Below are 21,324 nucleotides of genomic sequence, written 5' to 3'. Positions count from 1 at the left end.
AAAAAAAAAGTCTACAAACAATAAATGTTAGAGATGGTGCAGAGAAGAGGGAACCCTCTTGCACTGTTGGTAGGAGTGTAAATTGGTACAGCCACTATGGAAGACAGTATGGAGATTCCTCAAAAGACTAGGAATAAAAACCACCATATGACCCAGCAATCCCACTTCCAGGCATATACCCAAGGAAACCAAAATTGAAAAAACACATATATCCCAATGTCCATTGCAGCACTATTTACAATAGCTAGAACATGGAAGCAGATGTTCTGTCGATGTTTATCGACAGATAAATGGATAAGGAAGTTGTTTTACATACACACAATGGAATATTACTCGCCATAAAACAGAACGCATTTGAGTCAGTTCTAATGAGGCAGATGAACCTAGAGCCTATTATACAGAGTGAAGTGAGTTGGAAAGAGAAAGATAAATATCACATACTAATGCATGTATATGAACTCTAGAAAGATGGTACTGATGAATTTATTTGCAAGGCAGCAATGGAGAAACAGACGCAGAGAAGAGACTTGTGGACATGGGGAGATGGAAAGAAAGGGTGAATGTATGAAGAGAGTAACATGGAAACTTACAATACCATATGTAAACTAGACAGCCAACGGGAATTTGCTGTATGTCTCAAGAACTCAAACAGGGGCTCTGTATCAACCTAGAGGAGTGATTGGGAGGAGCTTGGGAGGAGGTTCAAGAGGGAGGGGACTTATGTACACCTATGGCTGATTCATATTGCTGTCTGACAGAAACAATAAAATTCTGTAAAGCAATTATCCTTCAAATAAAAAATAAATACATTTTAAATAAATGTATTTAAATAAATACATGTGTTTTTTAAAATGTGAGTTATTAAGTTATGAATGTGAAACTCTCAGAACAATGTCTGCCTACCTGGCAGGGGTTCAAAAAACATTAGCTTTGTTTATCTCAATCTCACTGATTTCTTCTCCTTGAAATATTTCAGAGTGATGATGGGCTGACAAATAACTGGTTGCTAATTTAAATTTCTATACTCCAATAGGATTGGAATATATTCATATTATGAAAATTACAAATATTTTCCAATTTATTTTATACCTTAATCCCTGCCTGCACATTTAAGAGCTCTGAGAAACTGGTTTAGTGAGAGCCAATCATAAGCCTCAAATCAAACGGCCTATCATTCAATGTATGTGACTCTTCAAAGATCATGGTAAACTTCCCATTTTTATTGTTATATATGCATTAATAAGTGTCTCATCTCTCATCTCTAGAACAATTGCACTTCTTAGGTTGTGTTTTTTCTTTTTTAGTAAAAACACAAATAGCCATATACCTTAATGGCCAAGTGAGCCCTTTGACATTTCTAAAAATTAAAACAGTAATAAAATACAAATTTAGAAAAGTAAAGGTACAGTAAAGTATTTTGGTAGGCAGAATAATATTCCCCTCCCTGACTTCCCAAATGCCCATATCCTCATTCCTGGAACCTGGGAATGTCACCTTACATGGCAAAAGAGCCTTTGCAGATGTGATTAAATTAGGGACCTTGAGATGGGGAGATTATCCTGGATGACTGGGGTGGGCCCAGTGTAATCACAGAGGTCACTGTAAGTGGAAGCAGGAGGCAGAAGTAGTCAGAGTGATGCAACGTGACAAGGACTCAACCGCCTCCATCAGCTATGGAGACGGAGGGAGGGACCTCATGCCAAGGAATGTGGGCAACTTCTAGACAGAGCAAGGGAATACTTACATCATCTTCTTTAGTTCCACCCCAAAAGTTAGTGCCTCCGGCATAGCTGGGAATGTTCAGCACCGCTATTCCTTGCAGACTGGGGAGAGGAATATACTGCCCGTCGCACTGTAAGATCAAAAGCTGAGAGGTCAGATCAAAAGAGCAAAACCACAAGTTTGGAAGACAGTAGAAGACTAAGGACAAAGGACAATGGACGAAAGTGGTGGTGACGTTAGCTTTCCTGTAAATATATTCCCACACATTATCTTTATCCTATTTTTTAATTTAAAACATTTTACAGAGTAAATAATTATAGCAGAAGTTGTTACAGAAAAACAAATTGAAAAAACATGTTTTATAAACCATCTCAGTGTTCACTGATGGATAAGTGGATTAAAAAAGTGATATATATGTATATAATATGCTGTGCTATGCTTAGTTGCTCAGTTGTGTCCGACTCTTTGTGACCCTATGGACTTTATCCCACAAGGCTCCTCTGTCCATGGGATTCTCCAGGCTGGAGTGGGTTGCCATTTCCTTCTCGAGGGGCTCTTTCTGACCCAGGGATCAAAACCCGCATCTCCCGTACTGGCAGGCGGATTCTTTACCACTGAGTCACACCTGAGTAAGTTCTTGCTGAAGAGAAAGTTTTAGCCTTTGTTTTAAAAGCGAGGAGTCTGCAGATGTCATACTTAAAACAGATGCTGTATTTTCACTAATTCTCAAATTAAAAAATAATTAACATAATTTTATAAAAATTTCATTTTAATGCCCAATGAAAATGATCTTCAACCTTTAGAACAAATGAGAATCTGGTCTTTTTAAATAACTGCGAATACTTCCTAATACTAACATCCACAAGGTGTTTTTAACCTTTCTTTTCTTTTACATGACAACATAGTCAAAGGTTCACACTGTACTAGGTACCTAGGGTGGTTCCTGGCACATAGCAGGTGCTCAGTGAGTATTTGATAAATGAATGATCATAAAGTATTTAGTTGAACAATAAACCTTTTCTGAACTCAACTGAACTAATATTTTTGTGTGCTTTAGGAAAAAGTCGTGTGAGTCACAAAGGAAATGGAAAAATGATATCTTCATAAATATAAAAGGAATACTAAAAAAATTCAGAGCAGTCTTTAAAGATTTTATCAATGAATATACTATTTGCAAGCATAATATGGAATAAGATGAAAATGTCAAAAGCTCCATATACTTTGCTGAATTTAACATACATGCATTAGGAAAACACCCAGAGTTAAGAGCTTAATGTCCATTTCATATAGTCTCAGGGAAAGTATGAGCAGTACAGATTCAATAAATTAAGGTCACCTGACTCAACTATTTCTTTCAGATTCAGGAGTAAGTTCAGGAGTGTTATATTTTTTGTATAATTTTCTCTAATCTTATATTTCCACTTGTTCATGATGTTGCAAAATGCTTTAAAACTGCAGTTACACTTTTTTTCTGATTAGTGTTTGCTTTTCAGCTCCTTTCATTAGGAAATATGGGAAGACAGTGGGCCTGTTTTGAATTCTGTCACTTATTTGGTCAAATGCCTTAGACTTTCAGAGATTCATTTTGCTTATCTGGAAAACGGGCTAATAATACTTAGTCCATAGTGTGGCCAACAAGGTACGGGACAAGAAACATCTAAAACACATAGTAGGGAGTCAGTGAATGTCTTTTTTCAGTTTTAATTACAAATTAATGTTTTATGGGGGAAAAAACTGGAGTTGAAGTTTTGGCTTCTGCAGGTACCAATTGCTTGATCTTAGTTAGGTAACTGACTTGAAATAAATTTTAATAAATTTATTTCTGAAACAAATAATAATACTTGCCTCATAAAGAATGATAATAACTATCTCATAAAGTTTAAGTATAAAACACAGTATGTAGAAAACATTCAGGAAGCTTCAATTATTATTTTTGTTGCTGTTTAGTCACCAAGTCATGTCTGACTCTTTTCTGACCCCATGGACTGTAGCCCGCCAGGCTCCTCTGTCCATGGGATTTCCCAGGCAAGAATACTAGAGTGGGTTGCCATTTCGTGCTCCAGGGGATCTTCCCGACCCAGGGATTGAACCTGCGTCTCCTGCATTGGCAGGAGGATTCTTTATTACTGAGTCACCAGGGAAGCCTTCAATTATTATATAACATGACTTAAGATGTAGCTATAATCATTTTTATTGAATGAACTAAGCAAAGATAGAAATTACGATAAGCCAATTTTAACAAATTATGTAAACAACTGCTATGAGATTATGGAAATATGTGAAATTACAAAAAATGTGAATTAAACAACTTGTTATATTTTATTAAGGATTACAGGTGAACACTGTTTTTCTCCTTCATGTATCTTAGTATTTAAAGGATTCAAAACAGTATTTGATCATTACTTCACTTAAAATCTAGAACAAGCTGCTTGATGCATGTAAATTAGATATACTTGGACAAAAAAGTCATCTTTAAGAAAAAAATTTGAATATTAATGACATTTTTCATTCATGGGTCAAAGGTATTTCTGCTGTAAAAATTGCAAAATTTGATATTACAACATTATTCTACATTTCTGGCATTCCCACGATTGTAGAGAGGATTATAAATGTCATCCAAAGGTTCTAAATCTTCAGTACCTATCAGATTCACAGGGTATATGGCTTGAGAAACAGGGCTTATATTTGCATAATTCTTAACAGTTTAAACTGTGATTTCTCGTATCAATGAATTATAATTCTGCACATAAGCATTATTTTATCCATTTTGCAGTTGGAAAAGCTAAGGCCAAGGTCTTTGCTTTGCACAAACTCAAAGTCAACACATGACTTCTATACAACACAACAGGGGAAGGCAGACTCCTGAGCAAAAAGCTGAGGTTTTTTTGGCCAGTGACTGGCACTTGATGAAAAGGGATCTTTCTGAGAAAAATTTCCTAAGCCCTGCACCTCTCTTCTCCACCTCTATCTCAAGTGATCCAACATCAAGAAAATTAATTTTTAAACAATGGACCTTCCATGGTCTTCAGAAGTAGCAGGTGTTTTGTTTGTTTATTTTTAACTCTGGCAAAGAATTCTCTAATTTTTCTACTTTACCTTTTGTGCATATTAACAAGATGTTTTCACTGATCTTGTTTTCCTAAATTTACTTTCGTTTTAATCATTGAATATAAACTTCTGTATCAAGTCAGAATTATATCAAGTTCTGAACCTAAGGTTCAGAAACCAAAGGTCCACGGATAGATTCATGGTCTGTTAAGTGGAATGGTAAAAACATCTCTCTCATAGTCAGCAACCTCTGAAATCTAGCAATGCACTCAATTATAAATGTAGACAACAAGCCACACAAAGGCAATACAGTACTTGTGACTTCATCACAATAGAAACAGATATTTTATATTATATTACAGATGTTTCAGATATCTTTTAATATCATTTATGTTCATCATTACTTCAAAAGTAATGGCAAAAGTGTGAAAGTGTTAGTCACTTAGTTGTGTCTGACTCTTTGAGACCCCATGGACTGTAGCCCACCAGGTTCATCTGTTCATGGAATTCTCCAGGCAAGAATACTGGCGTGCGTTGCCATTCCCTTTTCCAGGGGACTTTCCTGACCCAAGGATTAAACCTGGGTCTTCTACATTGCAGGCAGATTCTTTACCATCTGAGTCACCACGGTGGGGAAGTGTGGGGAAGCCCACACTTACTATTATATATACCATTAGATTTTTGTCATTTGATGTAGCAATAAAGAAACACATATATTACTCTACAATGTTTTAAAAATATTTTGTTAATTTATTTCAATATTATTTTATTTTGTGTCTATATATATTTAAAGAGTGCTTTAAAACAATATTCCGAGAAGGGGTCCATAGTTTTTACTAGCATGCCGAAAGGGTTCACAGGTCAAAAAGTGTTAAGAACCTCTGCTTAATGGAGATTACAAAGCAGCTGCGTAGGATATTGTTCAGAATTTGGACCATCAATCAAAAAGGACAGAAACAGAATGTCTGAAGAGCTGAAGGCTCTCCTAGAAATAAAGCAATCAAGCCATTCTCCTTCTGGATAGTTCCCCAAACCCTAAAGATAGTCAGCTATGGGTATTGACCACACAATGCTTAATAAATTATGTAAATGATCATTTGCCTGTCTGTTTCCCTCTCGAGTCAGGGCCAGGATCTGTGCAAGCTTATGGGGTTAACAAAGATGAACACAACTTCTTACCCGTCCTTAAGCAGAGTGTAGCTGACTAGGGGACACGAATAAGGAAAATGATTACATAAGCAATCCATAGGCAAAAACCCAAGTTGAGCAATGGATGGGGCGGCCAATAATAGCATTTACAGAGTATGAGCCTTCCTGATTTTGTACCTTTTCAGCCAGTAACATATATCTTAATTTCATAAGCAATGATAAATCAAAACAGTGGATCACACAGCTGTGCTCTAGAGTGGCAGGTAGAATAGGTTTATTTTTGCTAGGAAATTTGGTTGATAATGAACGAGCCAGACACCTCTCTAGTCCACATTCCATTATTAAGATAACAACTAAAATAAAAGACATTCTGTTTAATTCATTGAGCTGTCGACTTGAGATTTGTCCTGGTGGCTCAGACAGCAATGCAGGAGACTTGGGGTTCGATCTCTGGGTTGGGAAGATCTCTTGGAGAAGAAAATAGCAACCCAGTCTAGTATTCTTACCTTGAGAATCTCATGGACTGAGGAGTGTGGCGGGCTACAGTCCATGGGGTCACAAAGAGTTGGAGAAACCAATTTCCCTTTCACTGTATGCAGTCTATACCTCAACTTAAAATATCTGGTTATAAAAAGATACAAGATAGGAAAGACAAGCCTTTTATCATAAACAGTGAGCTCTGGACCAAAGGTGAAAGAAAATAATACTGTAAGAAATGAGTACACTTCTCGAGGCTTCCCTGGTGGCTTAGTGGGTAAAGAATCTGCCTTGAATGCTGGATCCCTGGGTCGGGAAGATCCCCTGGAGGAGGAGATGGCAACCCACTCCAGCATTCTTGCCTGGAGAATCCCATGGACAGACGAGCTTGATGGGCTACAGTCCATGGGTTTGCAAAAAGTCAGACACGACTGAGTGAGTAACTACACACATACACAGCAGACTTCTCAGAGCCATGTCCTCCATCCTCTTTTTTCTGTTATCAGATTAAAGAACTTTTGCTGTCCGTATCATCCTATTTAAATTAGTAAAAAAAAAAAATACTAGAAAATGTAAATGCTCAGAATCTCTTTTGATTTTATTAACTTGTTGTTAGAATTAATTGGAACAAAGTATACATTTAACTTAAAAACTTCTATTTACTGTGAATGGTATTTTCAGGGATTTATGAAACTTCAGCATTATAGAATCAAGTCAGAATTTGGAAACTTAAATGAAAAAAAAATCTGATAAAAATGCTATCCTGGGAGGGAGGTTCCAGAGGGAGGGGGCATATGTATACCCTATGGCTGATTAATGGTGATGTGTGGCAGAAACCAATACAACAATGCAAAGCAATTATCCTCCAATTAAAAATAAATAAAATTTAAAAATACTATCCTGTATATGTACACACTTCCATGGTCTGGCCTTTTCGCGGGGAACCTCAATTTCATAGAAACATCTAAATTTCAGGATCTAATGATAATGGTAATTAGGTGTGTCACTCATATCCAGTGTCTAATACCTCCTTTGACATAAAGTAGAAAACCACATATAGTTTTTTTTCCCTCCAGTGTTTAAGCACTATTCAAGAGAATAAAGTGTGCCCTAAATGTCCTAAGTATGTCACTTAGTCATGTCCGACTCTCCGCGACCCCTTGGTCTGTCCACGGAATTCTCTAGGCAAGAACACTGGAGTGGGTAACCATGCCCTTCTCCAAGGGATGTTCCCGACCCAGGGTTCAAACTGGAATCTCCTGCAGTGCAGGCAGATTCTTTACCATCTGAGCTACCGGGGGAGCCCATTCAAGAGAACAGTTAAGGCCAAATCAGCTCCACAAATAAATCTTACAAGATAATCTGAAATGTCTTTACTATCAAAACGAACTTACTTCAAGTTGAACCCTCTGTTCCAAATTCTTGTATGATCTTTGTAATAATTCCCGAGTTCCAAGGACTCCATACCACATCAAGTTTTTAGTTCGGCTCCTGAAAATAAACGTTGGCAGAGAACTTCTGTAACCATTATTTATTTACCCTTTAAACGCAGAGTGAGCCAAAGAGGTAATAAATGAAATTAAAGTAAAATTGCCTTTGTGTAATTACATTATCACTATTATCCAAATTACCTGCATTTTTCAGGGTGCTCCTCTCTCTTATTATTAAATTCTAATGAAATTTTTGCATCTAATCCAATCCCAAAGTAATTGTTCATGACACATTTTTCTGAATAGCCATCTCTACAATAAGGAAAAGTACATGGAAGTCAATTTCAGGTTCATAACAACAATTACAATTTGCACACAAAATAACACTTGACACCATTTAAGCTTACATTTCTTATAGAAGAGAGGAAGGTTTAGCAGGAATCATTTCCTATTTATGTGCCATGTGCGTGCCCCAGCATGTCGTAAATTTCAGAACAAGTGACCCAAAGGGACTGTGGGCAGGGGAAAGTGGAGACAGTAGTGGTAATGCTTTTTCTACTAATTGTAACAAAACCTTAGTTCTTCTACTTCCTACACAGGCCCCTCACTACACACACAAATGAGAGGGCCTCACAGTCAGATGCTAATACTCTTTTTTTGGTCAAAAAGTCTCCTTCGCATTTGTATTTTTATTGAGTATTTATTAAGCAGAAAGCAACTAGATTAGTCCCTTCTTCTAGGCGCTTTAAAAAAATACAAAGGAGTGTGGTACAGTCCTTCAGGAGTGTCATTAGAGAAATGAGACATAAAAAAGCAAAATTAAATATGGAAGTAAAACAAAGTATCACTACATATTGAACAACTGATGTTTTAAAGGAATTTTAAGAAGGGAAGGGATCAGTGTGAGCCAGAAACTCCCTGAAATAAGTAAACCTGGATGTTGAATGTGGAAAGATGACAGAATTGGCAAGGCTGAGAAAAAAATGAGGTGAAAGGAATAGCAAAATTATGATTATGAAAGCACTGATGAATAAAACATTCCAGGGAAAAGCGTATAGAGCTGTGACTCACTTTGCCACTGGGTTGGTATCTGAGACTACAAGCTGGAAGGGACCTACCTTAGATCATGAAAACCACTGTATTTCACATATGTTAATGTATCCATCATCATCAACTTTTGAAATTTTCTGATGATTCTTTTTTTGGATGTGGGACTATTTTTATTGTAATGTATTTAAAATGTTACCATTCATATAAAATAGAAACAAGGAAAGCCAAAACAAAATATATGCAAAAGTATATTCTTACACTGAATCTGGATCTGGGTCAATAAAGGGCGTTGCACCAAAAGGGTCAATATTTGCTAGCAACATTTTGTTGATAATAGAACTTCCAGCAATTGAGGCAGCTAGTCCTGCTCTTAAACCTGGCAGGAAAAAAAAAAATACAGGATCACACGTTAAGAGAAAAACAGAAGGAGCCAATCCATTGTTTTTAGTTTTCATCAGAAACATCTTGCTCCCAAAGCGTGAAGCAAAATGTCTCCATGCTTTTCAGTGTTTGTTCTCATTAATCAAAACTAAGAATTATGACATTGGTAAATACAATGTTTCTGATGCTTCTTTTTATGATCTGTTGTCATAAAAAGTGAAACAGGTAAGGACCTAAATAGGAGTCTCTTTGTGACAGTTTCTCATTTACCATTGATGATTCTGTAATTTCAACAAGTAACCATTGCTTCCTTTTCATTAGCAAAGAAGGTAGGAAGTCTGTAAGGAATTTACAGTAAAGGCCGAATTATCCAGAATGTCAGAGTTATCATTTTCATACTCTTGAAGCACAGACAATAATACTCAAGTAAAAATGCTGACATACAAGGGTGAAAGCTCAGTGCTGGTGTCAAGAATAAGTAGTAAAATATTAAACCCAGGTATTTATGGATTTTAGAAGAATACAGTATTGAACATAAAAATGAAGCATCTTATCTCTAAACATGCAAAACTTCAAATTTATTTCAACTAATTACCTTTCCACTAACTAGTTATAGTATTCAAAGCTAATGAGTTTTATGATTTAGCAAACCAAATGTTAAGGCTAGAAGCACTAGGAATAAGGACCTCAGGAAACAGACAGACAAAAAGGAAAGAGGAAATTAGGAAACAAAGTCCTTTCTTTAGCTAACGTTCCTTTCTTCAACAAAGCGCTCCTCTTAAAAATGTTCATTATTTTAGTTACAAAGTTTACCTGATTATCAAATAATCAAGATTAACTTTATTCTGTCATTTACTCTCATAGTTTCGAATATACAATGGCTATTCCAGTTCCCTTTATGTCTAAATAAGTAAATAAATGAACAAAACCACCATGCTGGTGAGAGGAAAAACAGCTTGAAAAGGTGAAGAGTCATATTTCAGATGCTCCAAAGAAAAGCATAGTATTTTCTAAAATGTTTTAAGGTTAGCCATATGTACAGCTTCTTCCATCCAGAAAGGTCCAGGTTTGAAGAAGAGATATGACCTCTAGACATAGATTCCTTTCCGGAACCAAATGTGTCCTGGATTTATCATTTATATTTTAATATTTTCATTAAGATATAATTCACATACCACAAATTTCACCCCTTTAAAGTATATAATTAAGTTTTATATACACAAAATTGTTCAATGATCATTACTACCTGATTCAGAACTTTTTATTACCACTGAAAGAAACCCCATATGGGTTTGCGGTTATTTTCCATTCCTTCCAGGGCCCCCAGGTCTCAGATACTGGAAACCACTAAACCACGAAAGTTCTCTTTCTCTATAGATTGGACTCTTCTGGACATTTCATGTAAATAGAATCATATACTATGTGTCTTTTTGTGTCGAGCTTCTTTCACTTGGCATAATGTTTTCAAGGGTAATTATGTTATATATCAGTGGTTCATCCTTTTTAATGACTAATATTCCATTGTATGGTCACACCATATTTTGCTTCTCCATTCATCAACTGATGAATATTTGGGTTGTTTCCACTTTTTGACTATTATAAACAACAATAAAGTCTACAAATATTACTCTTGAATTGTGATACACCTTTAAAAATCATTTGTAGAAGAGACTGATTTTTAGGGTGTAATCTGGGTTCCAAACTACTCTGGAATGAATTTTGGAAAGTTTTCACTAAGGCAAACAAAGGTACTTAAGGAGATCTCTGAGACATTTACATTTACCTCCCTCCACTTCCATACATATCCTTCAGTTTCCACTAATACTATCCTAAATCCCAAGCCCTTATCAGGGCTGAAACAGATGCTTCAGATATTCCAAAATGATGCAATATTATTAGTCTAAAAATAACTACAGATACTTGTGGCTTAAAACTAAGAGGAAGGCTGTAGGGACACTTAAAAATTCGTTAAATATAAGTTCAAATTTACCTTAGGACTTAAATGCAGATTCCTGGGTTCCACTCTAGAGCTACTCAATCAAAATTTCTCAGGTCAGGGGCCAGGAATATGCTTTCTAAGAGTTTCCAGGCAATTCTAATACACACCACAGTCTAAGGATCTGGACTTTGATTACTAAAACTACTAAGAACACTCTCTTAAAGGAACACTTTATGAGAACATCTCTATACAGTTCATGAAGATGAGTACTTATACACTTTCACAGAAATACTGAAAAATACACCATGTTTCAGAGTCAGTACTACCTGGGCAAATTATTCTGGTATTGAGCACAGGGAGGTTTTCCTTGCTGGCGGCCACAGGGGCACCAGGGCCAGAATCAGTTTGGGAACGACCAGACCGGCCATCTGGAGACCGAGGTGCACCTTTAACTGTGGGCAAAAAGTCCAGATTAAAAAGAGATACTCATAAAGTTGTTTTAGAGAACGAGCAAGTCTCTATACACTTGATGACATAAAATAATTTCATACATGTTTAATCAGTAGAACTGAAAATATTACCTTGTGGCTTACCTATTCTTGTACCATTTTCTATTCATTTTCTTGGGACTTACCATGTGGAAGGAATGTGTCACATGTAGCTGTATTGATCTCTCATTTTAAATAGATGATGATCAATAGGGTCAGACAGTAAACTATCTGCCTATAACGCAGGAGTCCAGGGCTTGACCCCTGGGTCAGGAAGATTCCCTGGAGGACGACATGGCAACCCACTCGAGCATTCTTGGCTAGAGAATCCCATGGACAGAGGAGCCTGGTGGGCTACAGTCCATGGGGTCACAAAGAGTCGGACATGACTGAGCGAGTAACACTTTCACTTTTCACCATAATTAAAGGTCAATGATACTCCTAATTTGAAAGTGAGCAATCCATATTTAAAGAGAGGAAATTTTGACACCTGACAGTCTTGGAAGATGGAACATATATATTGCAGTGTATATTACCAATGCAATCCTTTTCTCAAAAATGTTAAGTAAATAATCAAATGTAATTAAGGTAATTCCCAGAGAAAAAATATTATTTTTTCAAATGAAATCAATATACTTTTATGTCTCAATTAACCATTTACTCAAAGAAAACAGTTCTATCATATCCTTTTAAAGTTCATTAAAAAAATTATTCCAAAACAGAATTATTCTCAAAGTAAACAATAAAAAGAGATTTAATTCTACCTAAACTGGTGTAATTTAATGGAGATCAAATAGTATCTTTAACTAATTTAGCAGCAGTTGGCAGGTGTTTAAAAGAAACAGTAATCCTCAAACTCAATTTAAAAATACTCTAAAACCTTATTATCTTTACTTTGCTAAGACTAATTATAAACTAACTATATTAATCTTACACTCTCATCTCTGTTCAAAAACTGTCCAGTTGCACTCAGGAAAAGGAACAGAACTCTTTTTTTTTTTTTTTTTGGACAGATGGGAGCCCTGGAACTAATTTCTTATAAAAACAACCTTTTGATATTCATCTCTGATAAAAAACCAGAGAGCATTCTAGTGACCAAGATTGATGTTTCACTACACGTAACTAAATTAATGTTTCATGGCTCTTCTTAAACGTAACATATCATTGTTCATATTAATGTGTATTTTGCACATCTCAGACATACAAATAATTAAATTATTCAATAATAATATAATGAATGTGCTTCATAAAGTTAATGATTTAACTCAGAAAACAGTCCTCCAATACTGATGCCCAATAAACTGGAATACTAGGCAAAAACTAAGAACAAATGCTGCACCATAAAGACTTGCATAATCTATGCTTATTTCAATAACAATATCTACATTATTCTATCTCTATTTTTTTGGTTTTCTTTGCAGACTACAATGGAAGCATCAAATTCATGACAGTATAGTAAGATGGGATGGTAGGTGATTGGAAAACCAAAACCAATGAGTGCTGAAAATCCAGTCCTCTAAAGAGCCATTCACTATGTCCAGAATGAGGAGTGTATGAGTACTGGTGTGCTATTATATTACAGAAATATCTGGAAGATGCTGCTCAAAATGGGGCATCATATTTTAATGGGGCATCATATTGACCATTAATGAGAAAAACAAAAGGTTTAAAATGATCACATTAGATTGGTAAGATAATTTACTAGACAGAATCTAGAAAAAGAACATACAATGTGTGGGAAGAGGATATGATGCCCTAAAAGCTGTTTGCAGTAAGGGCTATCCCATCGAAGAGCCATCTGCAATATCATGAAATGATGTGTGTAAAATTGAACCATAAAGCACTACGCAGATGTCAGTAGTTGTTTCTGTTTATGTGATCACACACAAAGTTTTTTTAATAATAACGTAATCATGGAAATTTAAGAAGAAAATACAGAGCTCAATACATTGACAGAAGAAAAACTTTCTAACAGAGCTGATCATGAAAGCATGCTCCAAAATCACTGCAGATGGTGACTGCAGTGATTAAAATTAAAATTAATTAAAAATTAAAATTAAAAGATGCTTGCTTCTTGGAAGAAAAGCTATGACAAACCTAGACAGTGTATTAAAAAGTCGAGACATCACTTTGCCAACAAAGGACTGTATGGTCAAAGCTATGGTTTTTCCAGTAGTCATGTAGGGATGTGAGAGTTGGACTGTAAAGAAGGCTGACTGCCAAAGAACTGATGTTTTTAAATTGTGGTGCTGGAGAAGACTCTTGAGAGTCCCTTGGACTCTGAGGAGATCAGACCAGTCCTCCTAAAGGAAATCACCCCTGAATATTCATTGGAAGGACTGATGTTGAAGCTGAAACTCCAATACTTTGGCCACTTGATGCAAAGAGTTGACTTACTGGAAAAGACCCTAATGCTGGGAAAGAATGAAGGCAGGAGGAGAAGGGGCAACAGAAGATGAGCTGGTCGGAAGGCATCACCAAATCAATGAACATGAGTTTGAGCAAACTCTGGGAGATAGTGAAGGATAGGCAAGCCTGGGGTGCTGCAGTTTCTGGGGCTGCAAAGAGTCAGGCATGACTTAGAGACTGACCAACAACGAGAGTGGGTTGTAGTGACAGTGAGTAACCCAAGGCTCAGTGACCACTGGTCAAGGGTGTAAAATACGCCTGCACGCATTATATTTTGCAATGGGGCTATTTAAGGTCAAAAAGGTCAAAGGTTAAATTAATATAACTGGGTTATGTGCTGGAAAAGGTCTAAAAAGGTCTAAAATAAGGTCCAAAAAAACGCTGTAAAATATGAAAGAACTGGTTATATGTCAGACACATGAGGTCTATAATATGCTGCAATTTCAAAGTTTCTAGGAGTTTTAAATACAATTGAGAACTAGTCTTTCAAAGTTAGTGTAGTTGTAGCAACACCAGCAGAAGCAGTGGCAATAATCATAATAGCGACACTGACGGCAAGCATTCCTTTTTAGCACAACGTATCCAGAGCTGTTCTAGGCACGTAAAGGGTGTTAACTTATTTAAACATCACAAAAAAGTAGGTACATTATTATCCCCATTTTACAAATGAGGACACCCAGAACTTAAGTAAGCTACCCAAGTTTATATGTAATGAAAGTAAAAGCAAAAATTTAATGACTGCAAATGGTTGTGATATAATAGTACTGATTTTCATTCGTACTATGTTGTTTTCATATTATCTTCTCACCTTCATTAATAATTCTGCTTGTTTTATATTCTAGTAAATTAATACCTTTTCCCTTATTCAACATGAAAAATTAAAAGTATAAATTCATCTTCAGTTAAAACTGGAAAAGTAGAAAAATAGTTAATAGTCTTCAAGCAACTATATTAATTCCCTGGCAAAAACAATTTCAGTAGAGATAGGGTTGTAACTAGATGTCCTATGATTTAATTTATCAATAAGGATTATCAACCATCTAGGCTGATCAACAGAACTCAAGGGACCAATGAATTATTTAAATGCCATTTTTTATGCTTATGAGGCCTGCAGCTTCCATATTATTCTCAAAGAAATTTGAAGGCTAAAACAAGTTAAAATTTTCAGTTTTGGTAGTTACTCTTCCTAAAGGAAAATTAAGATATTTAGCCATGTTTGGTCCCCAAATTCTTAGTTTATTATGATGATTTCTAGATTAAATGATGAAAAGGGATGCGAGAGTACCTGACAATAGTCTAAACAACGTTACCTTCATTATTTCAGCATTCATGAATATCTAAGCTTCAATTTCTGAAAAACCTTGTTAAAAATAAAAATGCAAATAGTTTATTTCATACTAATAAGCTGTTCAAAAACAGAAAGCAGAGTTACATTTTATCTAATCCCAAAATAATCTTATCACAGTTTTCTTACCAGTTAATGACTCTTTCGCATCATCTTCTTTTAATTCATCTTTGGAATCATCTGTTTCTGTGCTATCATAATCGAACGACTGATTAACTAGTTCAGAGGAACGAACTGGCTGGTCATCCATCACTTTAAGTAACAAGAAGAGAAATATGTTTGAATGAGCAAAATTAAGATCTATAAATATTAACATATGCTTGGAAAATTGAAATATAAACTCAAAGAAATTTCCCATTCACAAATAAGCACTGATTGGCAGTGAACTCTGGGGTCATGTGATGTCTGTTAAGTATTAATACTAGAGACTATAAAAGGAAATATTTTAAAACCTCAGAACTATATTTTTAGCAGAAAAGAAAAATTTAATCTAAGAACTTCGAGGATGAAAGACAAGTCTAACTACAATTCATAAAGGGTTTCTGAATATTATTTAAAGTTAAGTTTTAGTCAACTACCTCAAATTCTAAGAGAAGTACCTATATTACAGGAATACAGAAAAACTTAAACACGTGGAACTTTTAAAAAAACTCTTAAAAAAGCAACATAAACATTTAAGAGATAAATGTTAAGAAAATATTTTCAAAGTAGCTTATAGGCTTGATTTTCTTTCAAGAATTTAACAGATTCCAGTTTAAAAAATTTAATTTCAGAAATATGATTTCAAAGTAATTTGTAATTTTATTTTAACATTTTCAATGTACTTTATCTCTGAAATCCTTTTAACATGTGTCTAGTCTGACCAGTGGGCTTCCCAGTTGGTGCTAGTGGTAAAAAATCCGCCTGCCAATGCAGGAGACTCAAGAGTTGTGGGTTCAATCCCTGGCGGGGGGTGGGAGGCAAGATCCCGTGGAGTAGGAAATGGCACCCCACTCCAATATTCTTGCCTGGAAAATTCCATGAGCAGAGGAGCCTGGTGGGCTATAGCCCATGGGGCTGTAAAGTCAGACACGACCGAGCACACACAGTCTGACCAATATGAAAATTCTCTTGTGCTTGCAATAAAAATGTTGCTAACTTCAGAAGCTGCTTTTGTTAACGTGTACCTTTTCCGGCCTCCTCAATGACTTGCCTCACTGCTTTCTTTAAACTGTTTGCCCGCAGCATTATCTCCCTTGGTTTGGCAGCTTTCTGGGAAGAGGGTTTTGTAGTGTGATCCAAGAGATGTTCCTTGCTCTCACACAAGGATTCTTCGCTGGAAGATTCCACAGCATCTTCTTCTACCATGAGAGGGCTGATGCCTGGGAGAACTGGACCTGTCTGGGGCTCTGTGTGCAAAGCCTGGAGCAGTTGTTCAAGCTTCTCATTTAGGATGGAACACTAAGAAAACAAAAACAGTGATGAATGTTCATTTAGTGGAGATGGAAAGTGATAGTTCATTTGAACGGTTTTCAATTTTTTTAGAGGAAAGATGCCTACATTGATGTTTATCATTAATTTTGTTGTTTAGTCCCTAAGTTGTGTTTGACTCTTTGTGACCCCAGGGACTGTAGCCCACCAGGCTCCTCTGTCCATGGGATTTTCCAAGCAAGAGTACTGGAGTGGGTTGTCATTTCCTTCTCCAGGGGATTTTCCTGATCCAGGGATTGAACCAGAGTCTCCTTCATTGGTAGGTGGATTCTTTATCACTGAGCCACCTGGGAAGCCATTATCATTAATTGGCTATATATTATAAATTATACTTTAGATAACTATGGACTAAATAACTTTAAATTTTTTTAAAAACTGCACAATTATTCTGTAAATCTACTGATTTATACTTCCAGAACTATTTAAACTCTATTGCATGGGTGAAAAATCTTTACAATCCTCCTAAAGTATTTTTCCTTAAAAGAAAACAAAGAAAATTTCATGATAAAGTGACACATTACATAAACAATTTATACATTATACAAAATTTGCTATACATTAGACAAAACATGGACTTCCCAGGTGGTGTGAATGGTTAAAAAAAACCTGCTTGCCAATGCAGGAGACATAAGGGACATGGGTTCAGCTCCGGGTTGGGAAGATCCCCTCAAAGAGGGCATAGAACCCACTCCAGTATTCTTCCCTGGAGAATCCCGTGGACAGAGGAGCCTGGCAGGCTACAGTCTATGGGGTCGCAAAGAGTTGGACATGAATGAAGAGACTTGGCACACTCATTCACGCAAAACACTGCATAAACATTTTTTAAGTGATCAACCTATGGCACTGTTTGGAGCATCACAAATTGCCAAGTCTGGCTGAGTCTTGTAAACACACCTTCAAAGCTTTGGTTTTGCAAAGGAGTGTGAGTATTTAAGGGATTATTGGCTCAAAGAAAGAGAAAAGGGATGTGCCCAGGATAAGAAATAACAATGCAGAAAGAAATACTAGTGCTGGGCCCTTGTTTCCTTCTGCTTTTCTTGAATTCCTAAGGGTAAAGAAACATTTGGGACTGAAAGTATGGCTCATGCTGCTTAGTTGCTTCGGTCGTGTCTGACTCTGTCAGAACCTAAGACTGCAGCCCGCCAGGCTCCTCTGTCCATGGGATTCTCCAGGCAAGAACAACAGGAGTGGGTTGCCATTTCCTTCTCCAGGGGATCTTCCCAACTCAGGGACCGAACCCACATCTCCTGTCTCCTGCACTGGCAAGTTCTTTATCACTAGCTCCACCTGGGAAGCCCAAAGCTACTGATGCTGCTGCCTAATATACCTTTTATCTCCACACAAATTTCCAGTCCTCTCTGCCTTTTTTGATCACAGGCCAAGACAAAGTCACAGCGGAAATAGTCAGGAGAAAAACGCGTGATGACACAAGGTTTCTGTTTTCTGAAGCTCTCCACAGAGTAGAAAAATAAGAGAAAGAGGCTGAAAACTTCACATGTATTATTTCCATTTTTTTTCCCTTCCACTCAATCCAACCACTATCCGCAGCTAGGGGAGATCATGCCTTTGCAAAGCCCCAGAGAGCCAAACTGTCTGTAAGAATGCCCTGTTGTTAGCAAATAAAAGCAAAGACAGTGGCTTTCAGGGTTCAGTAAACTGTTCTTATTTTAGCCTAAGACAGCTCACAAAGGGGAAAAAAGGCAAAGCAAGAGACAGAAACCTGAAAGATGCCAAGGACTATAACATCTGGGGAATCCGGCAGGGAACTTGGGTGGTCAAGGTTTGCCTGGAAATGGAAAGCCATTCCTTTCCCCGCTGGAGCACCAGCGGCCTAGCAATTTCCCCCATGTGACCCAACTACTGTGCATTTCTCCTTCAAAATGTCAACCAGTGGGGAAAAGGAGGTGAGTTATCAAATTCAGATTGTTGGTCTTCAGCAATGCAATGTGTTGGTCTTCAGCAATGCAATGTTGGTCTTCAGATTTCGTACATACCAATGGGAGGGAGGGCCAAGAGGGATATTTGAAAACCTCTAACTGATTCACTTCATTGTAAAGCAGAAACTAACACAACATTATAAAGCAATTATACTCCAAAAAAAAGGAAAAAAATAGCATATGCTTGAAATCCTCATATCTGATAAAAAAGCAATTTTCTCTTGCCTTGAGATGCCTTGGCAGAAAAGCCACTTAATCAATGCAGCTGTAAAACACAGTTTGATGTTCACATTGTAAAAGACCTTCCCGCCCTGAACGTGTCCCGCTTACTTTATTGGCCACGGCATCGGCTGCAACAGCTTTTTCCAGCGTTTTTTCATGTGCCTTCTCTACTTTGGCAACGAAGTCCTTTACAGTCTCACAAAGTATCCTTTGAGCAAAAGAAATTGTGCAATTCAGGAAACCCAGAAAGCTGCTTTGCTTTGATTTACAAACATATTTAAAAATAAGCACAATTGAGTAAACTGTTAAAATATCAGGATCATTGCTTTATAAACCCAAACTTATATCTGTTGTGTGGTGGGCCCTAGATTAGTTCAGGATATTCGAAGTGATAAAGGGATATATGAATAAGCCTTGCTCTACATAATTGAAATAAATCGTTTTAAGGTTGTATCAAGTCTTTCTCAAATATTTAAAAGCTTTAAATTCTTGAGAAGAGTAGTTTTGCATCGTATTTAAAAAATAAGACATTATCTTCTGCGTCTTACGTATTCTTATACTAGAATTTGCAGTGTTAAACAAACAAACAAAAAAATTTGTCACTGATGATGTCCCTGTTGCTCTTATATTCATTATATGTGTATCTGGGAAGTATATCTTTCCTGAAAAGAGGTTGTACATTATGCTGGAAACCAACCTGCCACTTGAGCTGACATATTCTCTGTAAATCCAATCTCCCCGCCTCCCTTAAGATAACTAATGCAATACCATGCAGACTAATTGAATTTAGGTCTTGTTAGTGTCAGCAATACACGGTTTATTTGTTTGTTTCTTTTAATTACATTTGGTTTCTTTGCAATGAAATAGACTAAAAAGAAAAAAAATCATCTGAAATAAAATTTGTCAAAAGTCTAGAATTGGTGTTGGATTAAAAACTACAACCAACAGAATGGTATGACCAGCTTTCTGAAGCAAGAGCTTATAAAGTGATTTTGAAAACAAAATCAGACTATCTAAAAAATAGTATTTCTCTTTAACATTGATAAAAGTTGAGGAATTTTAAGAAAAAGAAGATTCCAACAATTATTTTTTCTGTTATACTGACAATTTTCTCTGGTATGTGAGCAACATAAAGTTTTCAGATACTTAAATAACTATAAAATCAAGCCATGCAATAGATATAGGGGGCACGCACGCACACACACACACACACACACACACACACACACACACACACACACACACACACACACACACACACTCCAAACCTTCACATTTATCATCTAAGAAATAAACGAATTACTCCAAACAATTTTTGTTTTGTCTTTTGGCAACAATTTCTAGATGTCACTTGGACAAAAGGTAATACTTCCTAACCTTCAACCTTTTTGATCACCCTTTTAAACTCAAATTTCTACAGAGACTTTAGTTTATTAGAGATTCATTCATGTGTTTCATGTCGTTCGGTCTTCTTTGTTTTATGTATAATACTTTTCTGGAATTTCTTGAAATATTAAGACAGGCTACTATGAAATTTCTTCTGTGGACTTTAGGATTCTGTGTTAGGAGAACACTGGCCACTTAGCAGGAGGAATCTTATGGTTCATTAAGTTCCATATTCCAGAAGATAGAGGATATTTATTATAACCCAGAGGAATGAATTCACTTCTTGTTACACCTAAATGGGTAGAGTTTTTAAATAGAAATAAAATATATACTTAAAAGCAGTATGATTTCAAAGTCACACCAACCAGGAACTTGCAAAATTGGGGAAAAACAGGTTTAAGATGTACTTACCATAGTAACACAAAACACATTCTCCAACTGATGCAATTACCCCTTAATACATAAAGACGTCCAGAAAACACGTGCAAAAATCAAATGAATAAAAGTGGCACATGGACCTTCAAACAGAACTAAATGTATTTTAAATTCCTAATTACATACTTAATTAATGTTAGCTATTATTTTAATGAAGCATTTCCAGCACTGTATTTCTTTAGTTTTGCTCTCTCTCTTCAAGCTGAACAAACATGCGCAATGAATATTCAGTTGAACCTAACAAAAGTCCGCAGTTAGCATGTCTGATGGTTCCCACCATCATCTCAGTTATGAGATCCATACTTATCAGTAGCAGTACTGTCATTTACCGGTTTTTCACTTATTTTTTATGAGAGATAAATGGCAATAAAGCATGCAAACGCTACAGTAAGAAAAATATGGCAATGGTGCCCAAACAGGATCACATATTGGTAGG

The 21,324-nt window shown here is 36.3% G+C and overlaps 1 protein-coding gene across 8 annotated transcripts in view; it reads right to left on the bottom strand.

The window, feature by feature from the left end:
• DGKH (diacylglycerol kinase eta) overlaps positions 1-21,324 on the bottom strand; it is a 216,703-nt gene that overhangs the window by 46,806 nt on the left and 148,573 nt on the right. For all 8 annotated transcript variants that reach the window (XM_043478236.1, XM_043478239.1, XM_043478232.1 and 5 more), the window contains 8 exons: positions 19,176-19,275; positions 16,605-16,878; positions 15,568-15,690; positions 11,523-11,648; positions 9,135-9,252; positions 8,028-8,138; positions 7,791-7,887; positions 1,745-1,852 (listed from right to left, as the gene is read on the bottom strand). In XM_043478236.1, the coding sequence (XP_043334171.1) occupies positions 1,745-1,852; positions 7,791-7,887; positions 8,028-8,138; positions 9,135-9,252; positions 11,523-11,648; positions 15,568-15,690; positions 16,605-16,878; positions 19,176-19,275 (1,057 nt within the window). The remainder of the gene's footprint in view (positions 1-1,744; positions 1,853-7,790; positions 7,888-8,027; positions 8,139-9,134; positions 9,253-11,522; positions 11,649-15,567; positions 15,691-16,604; positions 16,879-19,175; positions 19,276-21,324) is intronic.

This window comes from Cervus canadensis, chromosome 9 (genome assembly GCF_019320065.1).
Source record: "Cervus canadensis isolate Bull #8, Minnesota chromosome 9, ASM1932006v1, whole genome shotgun sequence".
In the NCBI taxonomy this organism is placed as follows: domain Eukaryota; kingdom Metazoa; phylum Chordata; class Mammalia; order Artiodactyla; family Cervidae; genus Cervus; species Cervus canadensis.
Note: the sequence above shows the minus strand (reverse complement) of the source record. Positions and strands in the feature narration are given on the sequence as shown.